General features: G+C 34.3%; 1 protein-coding gene across 3 annotated transcripts in view; it reads left to right on the forward strand.

Moving 5' to 3' along the window:
• Positions 1–18,672, forward strand: part of LOC127063045 (rap1 GTPase-activating protein 1-like) — a 117,264-nt gene that overhangs the window by 11,872 nt on the left and 86,720 nt on the right. Inside the window, exons 1-2 of one of the 3 annotated variants that reach the window (XM_050992279.1) lie at positions 10,027–11,290; positions 13,297–13,386. The exons of the other annotated variants lie outside the window; for them this stretch is intronic. Coding sequence (XP_050848236.1) covers positions 13,346–13,386 — 41 coding nt within the window. The 5' untranslated portion in view covers positions 10,027–11,290; positions 13,297–13,345. Of the gene's footprint in view, positions 1–10,026; positions 11,291–13,296; positions 13,387–18,672 lie in introns of those variants that run through there. 3 annotated transcript variants of the gene reach the window in all.

Genomic DNA, 18,672 nt, shown 5'->3' on the forward strand with positions numbered 1-18,672 from the left:
CGAGTATATAATGAAATCGTGATCTATAATCAACGATGCTACCGAACTCGTAACGCACTATCGCCTCGTAACCGACGTTATCTAAGTTTACACAATGCTCGTTTTCATTCGATCTATCCTCCTAACATGTTTTTAGAAAATTTTATTTTTTTATTCTATGAAAGGTATATAGATAGATGGACAGGTTACATCGTTACATTTCAAGATATTGATTGTAAGTTATGAAAAAGAAGTAAGAAACATTAACCGAATAGTCTGTACAATATGATTAAAAGTGACGTATTAATACGCATATGTTAATACATATGTCGTGAATTAGATACATACGTTTTGTTATCTTATTTATTGATAGATTAAAATTTAATAAAAATTATATCGATCGTGTCCAATATATTCGAGATATATTCGAAGTAACGATCGTTAAAAAAAGAAAACAAATTTTACGATGAATTTGTCAATTTAATTTTTCTTTATGTATCCTCACGAATTATATTTCGTAATTTTGAAAATATCGAAATGGACGGAATGAGAGCGAGAGAAAGAGATAATAAATCGTTACAGAAAAAAGGACTACAGTGGAATTTAAAGTTTGTTCATTCCGTCTTTTTCTAATTCTTTTTATTTTTTCTGCTTTTTCATTTCATAGTTACATACGTAATCGTGGGTAGTTCGTCGTAGGAAAGCAAACGCTGGTGTAACGTTTTTAAAGTATATAGGAAAATCGTAATCCCCGTAAGAGCTTGTTCCTTGCAATTAGGTGAGCAAGACCGTTCATTACGTTGTACGGAGGACAATGAAGAAAGTGCTCGAATGTAGGATAACTTAAAGTATAGGGACAAGATAGAGAAAAAGACAGAAAAGAGAGAGAGAGAGAGAGAGAGAGAGAGAGAGAGGGAACCTTTGTGCCATTTTATTATAGGATTTACGTGAAACTTCAAGTTTCCCTATTTTCTTGGTTCATAGTATAGTAATCATATTCTCTTTTTGAATTGAAATCAACTTGTAAGTTCGGATTTTATATTGAAACTTTCCCCCTCGTTTCAATTCCTTTCAACCCGTTTAAATAACTTTTCGTTTCACTTGTATTATTTTACTTTTGCTTTCTCTTATATACTTGTATATGTGTATACACACACACACACACACACGCATATAAATATATATATATATATATATGTATTTTATTCTTTCTTTTTTCAATTGTTTGTTGGTTTTTTTTATTTGTTTTTTTTTTCTTTTTTTTTTTAAAGAAAACATTTATCGACGTAACGAGAAGGATTCAACGTCCGATAAATAAACGTTGGATTATTATTTTACGAAACCTCTCCATAGTTTACGTAGGATTTGCACGTACATATGTATCTACATACGATCGATGTAGAGGAAGAGAGACAGAGAGACAGGGAGAGAGAGAAAGAGAGAGAGAGAGAGAGAGAAATAGAGATGCATTGCTGGATCGAGATTTCATCGGCGTAGGAAGGAAAACAATATACCCCCTTTTCTATACGAATAAAAGGCAACGAAGAACGAGCTTGTGTACGATGGATATGCATTTCATTCAACAAGTGCTCGGCCGCTTACTCCTCGTCGTTTCGTCTAACCTGTTGAAAGAGAGAGAGAGAGAGAGAGAAAGAGAGAGAGAGAAAGAGAGAGACAAAGAGAGAAAGAGAGAGAAAGAATTATTGAGAGTTGTAGAAGTGAAAGAAAAAAAAAAAAAAATCAAACTAGTTCAGTCCCCATTGTCCCATTGCTATAGACAAATATACTTGTTTTTGTAGAAAACTAGCGAAAAAGAATCGACGAATTTCTATTTAGAAAATAACGTACGCTAGAATGATTGTTTACACTGTGAAATTTCTTTTTTTTATATGTACTGAAATATTTGTGTTCGTAAAAAAGAAAAAAAAAGGGGAACTGACGCAAAGAGAATCGACGGATTTTTATTTTAGAAAATAACGTACGTTGGAATGATTACCTACACTGTGAATATATATATATATATATTTTGTTTATACTGAAATATTTGTGCTCGTAAAAAATTGTTGAAAAGAATTTGATTATTTATTTAGAAAGTAATATATAACGGAATGATTTTGTACGTGGTTGTACATTCTTTTTTTATATACTAAAACATCAGTATAGGAAAAAAAACAAAAATCTGATATAAAGAGAATCATCAAATTTTTATATGGGAAGTAACGTGCGCAAGAATAAAGAACACTACAAAATAATTATTCACGCGGTACCAATTTTCTATAGATATAACTATTAAAATAGCAGTGTTTGTAAAAAATAATGAAAGGCAATCGATGAATTTTTTATTTGAAACGTAACATACGCCACAGCTATTGTTTACGCACGGAAAAGTTTTTCCATTCGCTGAGCTACCCTATATTATTGATCGATAGCGATATCGTAGGTAAATCGATAGGTTTGAAAAATCGATGGTTGCTCGTGGTAAACCGCAAAACGGTGCTGTAGATCGTCCCACACGATCTCTATCAGATTTCCACTCGCTTAACACTTTTTTTTTATTTTTTATTTTATTTTTTTCTCTCATTCTATCAACCACGAGTTTGCACAGGGTTCTCGACGAATTAAAAGAGAGAGAGAGAGAGAGAGAGAGAGAGAGACAAGTGGTCGTTTTACGTACGTTGTCGTATCCTCTCAATGCCATCCCCATTAGTTTATATACGATTTTTTTTTTTAATATGATATAGATTATATTAAGGGTGGGGAAGCAAGAGGATCGGTTCATCGTGAAAGAGGGTTAGTAGAGAAGGAAGGGAAAGAGAGAGAGAGAGAGAGAGAGAGAGAGAGAGAGGACATCCTCATTCCGGAACACGATCGAGATCAGCATCGAGCCGACTAACAAAGAGGAGGAGGAGAATGAAGAGGAGGAAGAGGAGGAGGAGGAGGTGGTGGAGATGGAGGTGGAGATGGAGGTGGTGAACTCGTTGAGCAACAAATTAGTTGTACCAGGAGGTAACACGTGGATTACGCAATAATTCGTCGTCGTGGTACTGCTGCCCGATAAGTAGGCCGGACACGAAGAGATGGAGGAACGGAGATGACCTTGAGATGGGAACGGATGCGCTACGGAAGCTGGGGACTCCCTTCGGGATGATTTTCTATCTCTCTCTCTCTCTCTCTCTCTCTTTCTCTTTTACTCTCTTACTCTCTTACTCTTTATTTCCTTTTTTTTTTTTCGTTGCTTTGAAGTGAATCGCTAAGAAAGAAATTCTATCATCGAGATTGCGTCGATATCGAATCATTTTCGTGATAACTTTCTGAAGTATCAAATTCTTCTGTTTACAGAACCGTAAACGAAAAGAGCTCGTAAATTTGATTTTTCGAGTACAAAGCTATTCCTTTCCTACACGTAAGAACGATAAAATGTTTACGCTGGCACGAAACTCATCGAATGTTTACCACGTTTAAACTTGTTTTAGTTCGTAAGCTACGCGAAAGTTTTCCACGATAAAATTGATAAAGGTTCTAACGTCCACAACATTTGCTCGCTCGAAAGGAATTTCTGGGTAACTCTTGGACAAGGATTAATGATCGCTCGACGACGGGGTGCCATCGAAGATAATTCTGCTAAATTTACTACTACCCTCCTCCTCCCCTTTTTCTTCTCTCTTTTTTTTTTTCTACATCCAGCCCTCTCTCACAAACACTATCACCAACACCATAAACCATTACTACCATCACCATCATCACCACCACTACCAACATTTATTCTCGTCTTTACAATGGACAAACGAGTGGAAAAAATGAACCAACGTTCTCGTGATTGACTATTCTTTCTCTCTCTCTCTCTCTCTGCTTCAAACGCATCCCTCTTCTTTCATTCAGACGTGTATCCTCTCAACCCCTTGAACGTAAACTTCCACCACCTTTGAACCTCCCCCTCGAAGTTAGTTAATTGAATCTTTCGAAAGGATTCCATTCGAAAAGGGGTTACTACTGCTACCCTGAAACGTTCGATTTTTTTCCTAACGAAAGCTTTTTCTTCTCTTTTTTTTTTTTATTTATTCCTTTTGTTTCCTTTTCCTTTACCTTTACTATCTTTCCCGTCGTTACATTCTTTTCATCCTAATTCGAACGAGAGATTTAGTTTTCGTTTTACCAGTTCTTCCTTTAATTAACGAGATATTCGATTTTAACGAGAAGGTTTACCCGTATCATTCTTTTGTCAGAAGCTTTGAGAACTAGGTAAAGTTTGAACATTATTTAAGATCGCGTCGATAACAGATAATTCTTGAAGAGAAATTAGTCAGATTATTCGATTCCGTTTTTCGATCGTCGATAATTTAAACGGACAGATTAATCGCCGGATTCATTTTATTTCACGTTTAGTAATCAAATTCAATGTTTCGTAAGTATTCGCAGATCAAGATTTAATTCGCACGTGTCGATCTTTATCTTATTGTTAGATCGAAGAGCGTGTGATCTCGTGCGTGTTCAGAACAGCTGTTATTTCATTGGGACTATCGTAAGTACAATTAGTCGGTAGGTGTTAAACGTTTGTTAGAAGGAAGTACACACACACACACACATACACACACATAAAAATAGAAGAGGAAGAAGAAGAGAAAAGAAAGAAAGTGTATAGGTACTCGATGATGTGACAAAGATCGAAACGAGACGTGTAATCGAAAGGAGATACGATCGTCGACGTCTGCGAAGTACCCTCATAGAAAAAGCATGGGGGTCGTTTGTAAGAGCATTTCTTTCCACTATTTTTTTTTCTCGTCGATCTTTCGATCAAGATAGCGGCCTACTTCACAGAGAGAGAGAGAGAGAGCTCACCGATACGGTCGAAGAAACTTAGTCTGTCTAGAGGGAGGGTGAAAGATTCTACTTCAGAGAAGGGTTGCTCGAATATTTAAGGCTTCCTCCCTTTTTTAATATCCCCTGTGGAGTCCCCTCTGGAATAAGAGGGAAGAAGACCGTCGTCCACTACGAAACTTTCCATTTGATCCATTCCTTCCTTTTCTTTTTTACATTTTCTTTTTTTTTTCTTTTTTATTTTGTTCTCTTTTTCTTCTCTTATTTCTCTCGTTCTTTTTCGACCTCACCCCTTTGTCAGAAAAAACGAAAAGAAGGATAATAATTATCCTGTAAGTATTTTCATCGCGTACTTGATTTCTTTTTTCCCCCCTTTCTTTTTATTTTTTATTTATTTTTTTTTTTTTTTAGGAAATTAATTTTAATCATGAACCTTATTGATAGAAATGTTTCTTTGAACGGTTGTTAATATTTTGTACTTTTCATGATAGAGACATGGTACTAATTAACAATGTAATTACGTTAGTACGTTGTATTCAAGATAAAACTAATTATACAGTAAGATAGAAATTCAGGAAAAGGAAGAAAAAAAGGTAAGAATAAGAAGAAAAAGGGAGAGAGACAGAGAGAGAGAGAGAGCAAAAAAAAACAAAGGGTTACGTCGACGAGTTTGAAAAGTTTATTGCCATTATTTTCATCGACGGACCGACGACAACGACAACAACGACAACGACAACGACAACGACAGCGACGACACGACGACAACGACGTTGTATTTAGAAGAATTTAACGAGCCACTGCTCAGAGACTCATTCGTCCAAGCGTTGTTGTTGGATTTGCACGGGCGGGCGACAATAAAATTTTTAACGACTCGCTGGCGTTTACGATAAGATTTCCGTCGAAGATGCTATGCGTGAAGGGGAAATAATCGTTCCGCGCTTTACCATAACATTTATAGTAATGTAAATTCTTCCTTGTCGTATGTAGAAAGAGAGAGAGAGAGAGAGAGAGAGAGAGAGAGAGAGAAATTTTACTTTTTTTTTTAAATTTTGCTTTTCTCCTACCTAAGAAAAAAATAAGAATATAAAAGACAGTTGAATTATTACAGTGTCCGAAACATTTTTCTTTCTTTCTTTCTTTCTTCTTTTCTTTTCTTTTCTTTTTCTTTTTCTTTTTTTTAATAATATTTTTTTATAGCTCTTTACTTTGTTTTATAGCTCAATTTTTATGTGAGAATTATATGATATAAAGAAAAAGTTGTGATGTTGCTTGTATTGATATTATTATTATATTAAATATAATTTATATATATATATATGTATATGATATATAATTTAAAAAGTATATATATATAAATATATATAATATAAATTTGTGTATATGAATTAGATATTTATATATATTATATATTTATATTTTCAAAAAATTTTTTAAAAATTCATATTACTTTGATTAACGTTATTAAGTTACATTGATTAATAAAGAAATATATAACATTAATAAAATTAATTCTACTTTGAAACATAAGGAAAAAAAGGAAGAAAAATGTTTTTTGGCTTACATGAAATTTAATACAGATTTATATACATATATATACATATATATGTTGACAAAAGATAACGATCGAAAAAGAAAGAAAAGATAAGATGTATTTCAGGACGATTAAAAAGAACAATAATCATTATTTACATTAACCAAACTAACCGAACTAACCGTTTGTTAGCTAACCGAAAAGAAAGAACAGTCTGTAGGTACTTGATACACACATACGTAACTTCCTGAAGAGCTTATCTTCTTGTGGCTTCCCGAGGGATTCTACAAACAAATATTCGTATCTTGGTTTATGTTAGCTGTAACGACATAACAATTCGAAGACAAAATAATATATTAATTATGAAATATATTTATAAAATATATTACATATTATAAATATATATTATATATATGTATATGTATATATATATATATATAAGAAAAAAAAGAAAAAGAAAAAAAAAAAGAAAAGATAGCCAACGTATGTTTCTTGAACGAGTGGATTTATTTTTTCATAGGTTCCATGCTCGCACGCAAGAATCCCTACTCTCCATGGTTAAACATACCTCGAGATAAATTTACATTTTAAAATTCTAGGGAAATTGCGGTCCGTAGTTGACTCTACGACTGTATGAGTATTTTCATTTTAAATAGTAGAATAATATCGGTTGGTTTTATATACACAAACGTGGATATCTATAATAACAGGTGTCATGTTTCTTCGTTAGTTTTCTTGTTTCTTTTTCTTTCGTTTATTCTTTTATCATATTATAAGAGTAAGTTTATTGACCAATAGCACAATGACCTTTTTATATTCAACGAGAGATATGAGAAGAAGAAGAAGGCTCTCATTGGAGTGGGACAACACAAGAGAAAATCTAAAAGATAATACATACTCACGGATTGGGCAGAGTAGCTCCTTTTATTCTTAAAGCCACGAGCTTTCTTAGATAAGTGCATTCTCGAGTTATCGATACCTTATACTCGATTACTTATCACCCAAAAATTCACGATCATACGTGTCACCTGTATTTTCTTCTTTTAACTCAAATAATAGAAGAAAGAATAAGAACCTACGTGACGTATCGTCGAGAAAAAATACATGAGATGTTTGAAAGAGGTCGATTCTTCAAAAAAAAAAAAAGAAAATAATAATAATAATAAAGTAAAATAAAATAAAATAAAAAGAATGAAAGAAAATAAGAGAAGATATTCTCTTCCTAAATGAAATATGAACGGAAGGAGAAATAAATTTCTCACAGCTTTCTTTTTTGTCTGTTTGATTTGTTTTTTTTTTGTTCTTCTTTGTCTCTCTTTTTTTTTTTTTTGAAAGAAATAAAAGGAAAGAAAAAAGAGGAAACTCTTGGACGGAACTGAAACTCGAGTTGTCTCGTTTCGTTCGGATTCTCCGTGAAAATGAGAAATACCGAGAGAATGAGAGACAGAGATAGAAAGTGAGAAAGAAAGAAGGAAAGAGAGAGAGAGAGAGAGAGAGAGAGAGAGAGAGCCATTTTGTGGCTCTCTTTCAACGAACGCTGAGGTAACGAAGCAAAGTCGTGGTGAGATCGTAAAGTTGCTCGACTCGTTGCACTTTTCGCGAGAGGGAAAAAGAAAGAAAGAGGGAAGAAGATAGCGAGAGAGAAAGAGAGAGAAAAATACGTAGGAAGCGTACGGCACGAGCCTCGACGATTTTCCTCCTCTATAATACTAGTTCCTTCGAGAAACGAGCCAACCTCTGGATAACCACGTCTCAACCGTAAGACCTATCCATGCTCTTTCCTACCGAGCAACATCTCATCTCATCTCTTTCCTTTTCTTTCTTTTTTTTTTTTCTTTTCCGTTTTCTTTTCTTTTGAATTTTTCCCCCCTTTTTTCTTATCTGTCCTTTTTCTTTTCTTTTCTTTCCTTTCTTTCTTCCTATCTTCCTTCCTTCCTTCCTTCCTTCCTTCCTTCCTTTCTTTATCGTCAAGATTCAGTCAGCCATTTTCTTTCTTCCTTTAATCTTTCTTTATCCTTTTTTTCCTTCAACACTCGAAAAGAGAATTTAATTACGATCCGATAATATCGCGAACACGTTTTCGACCTCGTATAATCGCAGTCATATTTTTGAAGATATTAATATTTTGCAAAATTTGTATTATTAACTATCGTCGTTTTAATTATTTTCATCTTATTTGGATTTGAATTTTTTCGTTTTGCTTTCCTTTTTTTTGTTTTCTGTGGTTTTTCTTTTTTAAGGTTTCGTCGTATCACGTAGGTATACATATACATGCGCAATTGTTGAAATATTTAATTTTAAGAATTCTTTGAATATTTAGATTTCTATATTAAACCTAATTTTTTATAAGTATTATAATTACTTTTCTTGTTCATTCTCGGTGAACCGTAATTTAATTTTTTGTTCGTATTCACGTACAGACATGAATATATACGTACGTGTATCCTTTGAAAGTAACTTTTTCATAAAACTATTTTTCATTCATTTGTTTTATTAAATAAATGAAATGTCAGAGTTGAATCAAAAGTTTTAGAATGAAATAGTATTACGACATAGTTGTACGAGGAATTGAACAAATTATTATTACCTACAATCTTTTATAAATTTTGTTCAAACTTTTGTCAACTTTATTCAATAGTTTTCAAGATTCCATTTGTGACATTTAGATGATTTAAATTTTATTATTTAACAAAATAAATTAAGATTTAATTGAAAAAATATGACAAATATATTCAATATATCTTTAATTCAGAAAAAATATTATTTAAGATATAAAATAATTCTCTTTTGGCGATCCATCGTTTTAATCAACAACATGTCAACATCATACTTTCTGTGTGAAATTGAAAAAGAGAAATTAAAAAAAAGGAACAGAACGACGCAAATATCAAAGCTATCTCAAAATCACTGACGTATGCAATACTCACGTATATACATACATATATACTATGAAAGTAATTTTTCCGTAAAATTATTTTTTATTCACTTTTTTTCTTTTTATTAAATAAGTGAAATGGTACGACAGAATTCTGTCGAAAATTCTAAAAAGAAATAATATCATCATATCATAGTGCGAAGAATTAAATAAATTAGGATCTACGATTTTTCGACGATTTTGCAAACTTTATCGAATCGTTCTTAAGATTTCTTTTGTGATATTTAAAATATTACAATTTCATTATTAAGATTTAATTCGGAAAATATGAAAAACGAATTCATCGTATCTTTAATCTACCGAAAAGTTTATTTAATATATAAGATAAATTTCTTCTGGCAATCATCGTTTTAATCAACGACATGTTAAAAACGACATGTAAAATTGAAAAGGAAAAATTAAAAAAGAAAAACATGCAAATTTCGAAGGTATCTCAAGATTACTAGCTTCTGCGATATTTACGTATGTACATACAAATTTCCTTCGAGAGTAAGTTTTCCTTAAAACTATTTTTTATTCGTTTTATCAAATAAATGAAATGTCATATCAGAAGTTGTTAGAAGTTCTAAAAAGAAATAATATTGCGATGTTATAGAGCAAAGAGTTAAATAAATTATTATTACCTACAATTTTTCATCAATTTTACGGACTCTATTTAATCATTTTTAAGATTTCTCTTGTGACATTTAAAAGATTACAATTTCATTATTAAGATCTAATTTGAAAAATACGAAGAACAAATTTTCACCATATTTTTAATTTATCGAAAATTTTATTTAATATATAACATGAATTTCTTCCGACGATCATCGTTTTAATCAACGACATGTCAACCATACTTTCTTCGTAAAATTGAAAAAAAAAAAAAAAAAATTAAAAAAGAAAAACATGCAAATTTCGAAGACCTCTCAAGATCACTAGCTTCTACGATATTTACGTATGCGCATACGTATTTCCTTCGAAAATAAATTTCCTTAAAACTATTTTTTATTGGTTTTATCAAATAAATGAAACGTCATATCAGAAGTGAAACAAAAGTTCTAAAAAGAAATATTACTGCGATGTTATAGGGCAAAAGGTTAAACAAACTATTATTATCAACAATTTTTCATCAATTTTACGGACTCTATTTCTTTTTATGACACTTAACTCATCAAAATTTCATTATCTAAGAAGAAAGTTAAGACTTAATTCAAGAAAGAAAAGAAAAAAAAAAAAGACAAAGACACCGTACCTTCGAGCCACCAAAAACATTACAAGATATAACATAAATCTCTTCGACGCGTTAATGTGAACGACACGTCGATCGTTTATCTAAGATTGCAAATGAAATATTAAAAAAAAAAAACAAAAAGAAAAAAGAAGTAAAGAAATAAAAAACAAAAAAAAAAAAACAAAAAGAAAGAAAACAAGAAATGCAAATTTCGAAGAATATCTGAGGATTAGCTTGGCGAACCATTAGCGGGAGAAGCGATTTTCCATTTTCCCGAAAGATTATCGGAGCGTTTGACTAGATCGAGAGAAAAAGAGAGAGAAGGAGTAAGAAGAAGAAGAAAAGAAAAAAAAATAAAATAAAAAATAAAAAATGTTCGTAGAGGGCTCGTGTTTCGCGCGTACGCACGCACGAGAGGCCCCTCCACTCGTCTCGCGAGCGTGCTCTCGACGCGACCGGAGGAGGTGAACGTGAAGAAGGAAGAGTTGGAGGTGGAGGTGGAGGTGGAGGTGGTGTTGGTGTTGGTGGTGGTGGTGGTGGTGAAGGAGGACAAGGAGGATTCGTGGAGAAAGAGAGAGAAAGAAAAAGAGTGGTGGAACCGAGTGGCAGTGGCGATGCATCGAGCAAGCAAGCACTAAAACAGTCCTCCGCCACTTGGATGCGTCGTCACGTCGCGGTCTATCTTTCTCGGTTGCTTGCAATCGATCGAGCTCGTTTTCGATCGATCGTCGTCAGCTTAACTCTTTTACAAATTCACTTGGAAAAAGAGGAAAGCTGATAATGTGAGATTACGGAGAGAGAAAAACATCTTTACGAGGTACCTAACGAATGAACAGGAACAAGGATATTTCTCGAGGCTTCGGTGTAAACAGACTCCTTTATTTTTTCTCTTTTTTTTTTTCGTGTTTTCTTTCTTTCTTTCTTTCCTTCTTTCTTTCTGTTCCTTTCTCTCGTATAGTCATTTGAACGATACGTTTTATCTTTAGTAGTAACGATTAACGATTAACAGTGACAGTTAACTGTACGATCAACGCGGAAGTGTTTCGAGTTAGTCCGTCTCGATCTTCTGGAAAGATACATGCGTGAATCGTGATCGATAAAAAAGAGAGAGAAAGAGAGATAGAAAAAGTTGATTAAATAAATGAGAGAGAAAAAGAGGTAGAGATAAAGAGAGAGAGAGAGAGATAGAGATAAAGGGAAAGAGAGAGAAAGAGAAAGAAGTCGAGTCATTCGAGTGACGACGAGGGAAATCGATGAAAGGCAAAAATTGTCCACTAACACTCGACATCGAGACTCTTCATTGAGAAAGGAGAACTCGTTTAGACTCTTTCGATAAGGAGACTCTTTAGAAAAAAAGGAGGAAAAAGAAGGAAGTTATACGGGTAGCCAAGAAAGAAAGAAAAAGAGAGACAAAGAGAGAGATAGAGAGGTAGAAAGAGAGACAGAGACAGATAGACAGATAGACAGAGAGAGAGAGAGAGAGAGAGAGAGAGAGAGAGCAACTAAGACGATGCGCCAGATTTCCCATGTGGATCTCGTGATCGAGTAAACGAGCGATTGGAGCCCCGCGAAAAAGCTCCTTCTTCCGCGATCGTTTGCCGACGCGATCGTCCGCTATACGCTACCAACGAAGAAATGCATCAGGGGAGTTAATCGATCGCAAACGATAACGGTATACCGATGTATCTCAGGCTGGATAGCCGGCTGCTAATCGAGGGACGCGATTCGACGAAAGACGTAATGAGCCGCGACGCGTTCTCGACCGATGAACTTACCCCCCAGATCGTGGACTCGTGGATGGTTGGTTGATAGATGAAAAAAGAAAAAAGAAAAAAAAAGGAAAGAAAGAAAGACAAGATAAAGAAAGGAGATCATCTCTTTCTCTTTATATCTCTATCTGTCTATCTCTATCTCTATATATCTGAGTAACGAGGCGAACGATAATTGGATATATTTCTCTTCAATCTGGAAGTACAAATTTGTAGATAACGTACTCGATTACTGTATATCCTGTTAAATTGCACGAAAAGAAAAAAAGAGAGAGAGAGAGAGAGAGAGAGAGAAATGTGGATAGAAAAACATCGCAAATTGAGAATGAAGAAGGGATAACGTTATTTTCTTGAATCAAAAGTTCGAAATTTCTAAGACGAATACGTAGTAGTAGTAAGATTGCATAGTTAGATTGCATAGAGAGAAAGAGAGTGAGGAATAGGTAGGAGAGGCCGTCGAACTTGAAAAGGAAGCCGCGAAATGCCGACTGATCCGCCTACCGTCTACCTCCATCACCATCACCACCTCCTTCACCTCCACCTCCTTTACCTCTACCTCTACCTCCACCTCCACCTACCTCCACCTCCTCTTACCAACTTCTCTTGAATCAAGGAAAAGTAATAAGTCGAAGCTCTCGTCGTGTAGATAAGGGAGAAACGGTGAAAAAGACGGGCCGTTCTCGATAACGTTATCGGGCAGATCGTGAACCACGCAGTGGAGAACCAACACAGTGGGTCTACTATCACGAACGTGAGTCACGTTACGTGCCCCGCGCACCTTTTCGATTCCTGACTCGATTCGCGCGCGCACCGCATCGGGGACGTTGTACCGTTTGATTTCTCGAGTATTAGACTCGAACTCGGAGTTGGTGATATAGAAAGAGACCTTCGTGAAGAGACCTCTCGACTTCCATCGAATTCGAGATTAAGATCGATTCTTGCTCTCCTTCTTTCTCTCTCTCTCTCTCTCTCTTTCTCTTTCTCTTTCTCTTTCTCTTTCTCTTTCTGTCTGGTGGGACCCCATACGTGATATCAAAATACTACTTGTGCATAGCTAGCGCACACGAACGCACACTTGGATATAGTACCGATATTTGTACGAGATGCTGAAGATACGTATGTTGGATTACATCGGTGATACGGGGTGAGTTATTTTCCAGATAATCCTACACGAGAAATTAACTTTGTATTCTTTCTTTCTTTCTTCTTTTCTTGTAATTTCTCTTCGTTATTTCTTCTTTATATTCTCTGTTTTTTTCTTTCTCTTTCCTTTTTTTTTCAGGTATAACAATTTCCTTTGTCAGGATTTGCGTCCCTTCCTTCTTTGTCCTTTTTCTCGTCTGCGTTTCTCTTTTTTTTTTTTCTTTATTTTTAATTTCAAAATAAACCATCTCAAAGAGATCTCGAATTAAATCATCCTTAACGAAAGAGAATAAACATCATGTTCGTTACGATTCATTAAAGAATTCGTCGTTTCAATCGAGAGATATAAAGGATCGTGATTATCGTGTCAACGATATTACAAGTAGAAGACGCTGCTGTACGCGGTCTTGTTCGGTCCATTGCTCTCTCGATGGAATAAGCGTGTAATACGTTTTAATCGATGCTCCCTCGATATAGAAGAGAGTGGAATCTGATTTATTAAGAATAACAAGAGAGCGATGATGTTAAAACGAACTAACCGCGAGTTAGCGATGAGTTGCGACTCGAAAAGAGGGACGTTCTACTTTTCTTCCTCTTTCTTCCTCCTCCTCTTCCTCCTCCTCCTCCTCCTCCTCCTCCTCCTCCTCCTCCTCCTCCTCCTTCTTCTTTTCTCTGATCGACACGAAGCGTAGCGTTCCCTCGTTCGACTATTTTATGCTCTGCTTTTCCTCGCTCATTTCTATCGGCGCGTAACGCGCATCCTTTTGGGATTCTACCGTTCGATGATTCGTGAATTTCTCGAACGAAACAGTTTTACGATTATGTTTCATCGAGGTCACTCATTCGTTCATTCATTTATTTTATTTTATCTTTTTCGAGGTCATTCAATCGTATTATTTATAAGATGATACATACTTACGTATGAAAGATAGATACAACAGGTAGTTACTTTACTTTACTTACTTACTTACTTACTTACTTACTTTAATATCCTTTTTTATTTATTATATTCTTTTCGAGATGCATGACCTACTTCGAATAAAATGATGTTACGAATGGAAGTAGAATCAAAATAAGGTAGGCATAGCGTGTTGTGAGAAAGGTAGGAAAACGAGCGTGAAATGGTATCTCACTCTTGCGATCATATTGAGCTTAATCTCTTTTCTCTTCTTTTCTTTTTCTTTTTTCTTTTTTTTCTTTTCTTCTCTTTTCTTTTTTGGCATTAGGTTGCTTTTAAGGTAGCGCTTCGATGCATTTGCATATGGAATAAAATTATGATTGGGTGTGCCATTTCGTTCGCGAGTCGTGCTTCTACGTACATATATACACACATATATATATATACACATATATATATATATACATATATATATACATATAATACATATTATATATATATATATATTTCTCTCTTTCGTTCTCTGACAACATCACTCTCGGTGGCCACTAGAAACGCATCGTTCGGAATACTAATGAACGTCGACCGAGAAAGCGAGAGAACAAGACCGATATTCTTTTCCGGTCGGTGCATAAAACGACACTCGGGACACCGAGGCGCCTTTTGACGTAGATAAAATTCGAAACAGAGCTAGGAGCCTTTCTGAGAGTTCACTTTGTAACCATTTTAAACGCGTCCTCAGCCCCTTTATCTTTTTCTCATTTCTTTTCTACGAGTTTCATTTATTTTTACGATAAGCTAATATTTTCGTTATCGACGACTTTATTAATTAATAATTTACTCGCAATCAAAGAATCGAATGAATTTTAAATTCGAATTTGCGGATAGTGATTGATTCATTTCCAAGAATATTGAAATCGCTTGGTAGTAATGAATATTTTCAGAGAAAGAGCGGTGAGATTAAATTTCTGTGAAAAGAAAAGATAAGAAAAAGTGTAGAAGAGAAAGAAGAAAAAAGAATGATAAAAGACAAATACTTGTCAGATTATTTTATTTCAATTTTCATTTAACTTAATTCACATGGATCGATTCAATTCAACTATTATTAAAATTTCAATTGAAACGTGGCTGAGATATGACATTGATCAAACGCAATAGATATCTATATTTTTCTTATAATTTTTTCTTTCAATCCTTTGATTTCAATTTTCATCAAAGTAATTTTTATTTCAATTAAAACGACCAAATCGAATAATTGTATAATTAAAAAGCGACGAGATCACGTCGATAATAAAACAAAAAAAGAAAAGATGAGAAAAGAGATACAATTTGTTCAGATTTTATTTGCTATTTAATAGAATTTTATTATCAATATATTTCATTATCATAGATCGATCAAGGGGGGGGGGGACAAATTCGACTATTAAAATTCGAACGAGAAAGTGTTTAATGAAAATTTCATGCGAAAAAAGAGCAGAAAAAGAAAAAGAAAGAATAAAGAAGAAAATGAACGAAAGACATAAATCTTCTTCTGATCCATATTTCCAACGTTCGTCGACGTAATTCATAAATCGATAGTAATTCGATTGTTATTTATTTACAGTAACGTTCGAAAAAGAGTAGTTAGAATTATTTAGAAAAATAAGAAAGAGGTCGTCGATTCGCCGTCGTGGCTTTAATCCGATGGTTTCACTCGGTGAAATTTTTCCAAGGTGGTAGGAGAGTTCGTTGTGCCAGCTAGCTAGCTAGCTAACCACATAGTTAACTTTTAACTAGCTTAGCTTCTCGTTTTATTCTCGAACTTTAAAATAATTCATGATTATCGTAGCGTGAGACGCGTTTGTCCAAACCGTGTGTCACTCACGGATATTCGCTCGGTCTAACCCGTCATCCCACAGGAAGTTACGAAAGGAAGCTGAGAGAGAAAGAGAGAGAGAGAGAGAGAGAGAGAGAGAGAGAGAGGCAAATAAAACCGCAAATATAACACGTTGAATATTGCGTTACATTAATGCCCACGTGTGTGTTTAATATATATAATATTTTATGTAAATGAAACATGATCATGATATATACTGAAAATATCATAATTGTTATACATAATTATCTGATAAATAATTATCATGTAAACGTAATTTTCATGGCCATCATATAAATGTAATCCATCGACGGGTCACACGGTCTGTTGAATCGTTTTCGATTCACACAAGGGAATGTACTGTTATCTTCAAGTTATCAATTGCGTCTTTTCAATTCCACTTATTGTTTCTCATTTCTATACACAACGACAATCGCATAACTCTCTCTCTCTCTCTCTCTCTTTCTCTCTCTCTCTCTCTTTCTTTCTTTCTCACACGAGATATAAATAACAAGGTGTCGTTGTCTTCTTCGATTCTACGAGAACGTCTCTTGATTAGGATTCCAAGGATTAGAAATAAATTTAGCTACGTCGATTAGTATTGAAGTCGAATCAATGTCGATATTATCATAGAGAATATATTTATTATCGTTCATGTTTTTTCATTTCCATGTTATTTTTCTTCTTGTTATCCTTTTCATTCTAAAATCGATAACGAATGAAATATAATCAGTTAAGATATATTTACCTTTTATAAGAACTAAGGTTACGTTTTAATTAGTAGCCTGAAAGAAAGAAGGAAAAGAAAAAGAGAAATAAAAAAAAAAGAAGAGGAAGAAGAAGAAGGAAAAGAAAAAAAAATTGTAACAAGGACATCGAACGACGAGCGTCATGGACCCATAAAAAGAAGGATAGACTCGTATCGTTGTACCGTCTTGGCCTCGTCTTTCCTTCGTCCAGTAATTATCCATTTCCAACACTTTTCGACATGCGTACTCAGACCGATTTACATACGTGACTAACGGTTTCTCGGTCTTAATAAAAGAGCAAGGAGAAACGATAATAATGTCATTCATATTCAAAGAGAAGCGGAATACGTAATCGTAGTCCCGAAGATTTACATACGCCAAACAAGCTCCATTCTGCGTGGAGAGTTCGTTCGTAATTAATACTTGGTATGATTAAGAGCACATTTTTCTTTTCTTCTTCTTTTTCTTTTGTTTTTTTATATTTTTAAATAGACTAATTAATCTTTTTTTCGATATATATATATGTGTGTGTGTGTGTATGTGTGTATATATAACTTTTAAAAATCCAATCTTATCCACAAACGATTCCCTTCCCCAATCGTTTTATCTATTTATTCCGGGAAATGATTCATACAGCGTGAATCGTGTCGTAAATTGCAATATCGTTTCGAGGGATTCCATGTGATACGGTAGAATCGTTATACTGACTCTTCTCACGGTTTTTGTCAAACGCATATTCCAGAACGACCGAGATAAAAGTTGACGTTTATATTTTTATATTTCATCTCGGCCCTATCAAATTTTTACCGAGTAACCGAATCGATCGTTCATTTTTCTTCTGGAACTTTTTACGATCGATGGGAGATAACGTAATTACAAAATAAAACAAAAAAAAAAAGAGAGAGAGAGAGAAGGAGAGAGAGGGAGAAAACAAGTAGAAAAAGAAAAATTTCCTCGTTACGGAAAAGAGATCCTATAAAAAAGTTGGTATATACATCATGAGACAACATGAGATCACGAAGGTGATTTATAAAATGTAAGAAGATAAGTTGGAATTAATTCCATCGATCTTTTCCATTAGCGCCTATCGAAGTTACTCGAATAATCTCTTTAAAAAAGAAAAAGAAAAAGAAGAAAAAACTTTTAGCACGTTAAATCGTATATCATAGCCTCGACGTAATTACTAATGTCGTTGTTATTATTATCGTTATTATTAGAACGTAACAGTCGAATGAAAAGTGAAAAAGGAAGAAACGAAAAGGAAAATAAGAAAAAAGAAAATTAAAAAGAAAAAAAAAGAAATCAAACAAATGGGAAAGGAATATTGCGTGCACCTACGTAAGTTTCCCTTTTTAGTTTGTCTCCTGTTGTCGACGAGAGAATTTGCGATTTGCTTGCCTGTTAAAGTATCGATCAAGGTCATACAGAAATGGTAAGCGTCGGGTCATCGTTGGATATCTTGCATCACCAATCGAAAGAGTTAAGACAGAGATAGAAATGAAGAGAGAAAAAAAATAGATAGAAAGAGGAAGAAAGAGAGAGAGAGAAAGAGAAAGAAAGAGAAAGAAGAAGATTCGTGAAAAGGTGAAGAAGAGAAATGTGTACGTATCATCAACATGGTACACGCATATTCACGCTCGACGCGATCTAATTACGCAAGAATTTATGCGTTTCCTCTGTCGTAAATGCAATCGACGCTGACGAATCGCCTTCCGCCTCCTCCTACGTCCTCACCTCCTTCTCCTCCTCTTCCACCTTCGCTGAATCGCGTGTTGTGTACTTCAT

Source organism: Vespula vulgaris, chromosome 4 (genome assembly GCF_905475345.1).
Source record: "Vespula vulgaris chromosome 4, iyVesVulg1.1, whole genome shotgun sequence".
NCBI classification, from domain to species: domain Eukaryota; kingdom Metazoa; phylum Arthropoda; class Insecta; order Hymenoptera; family Vespidae; genus Vespula; species Vespula vulgaris.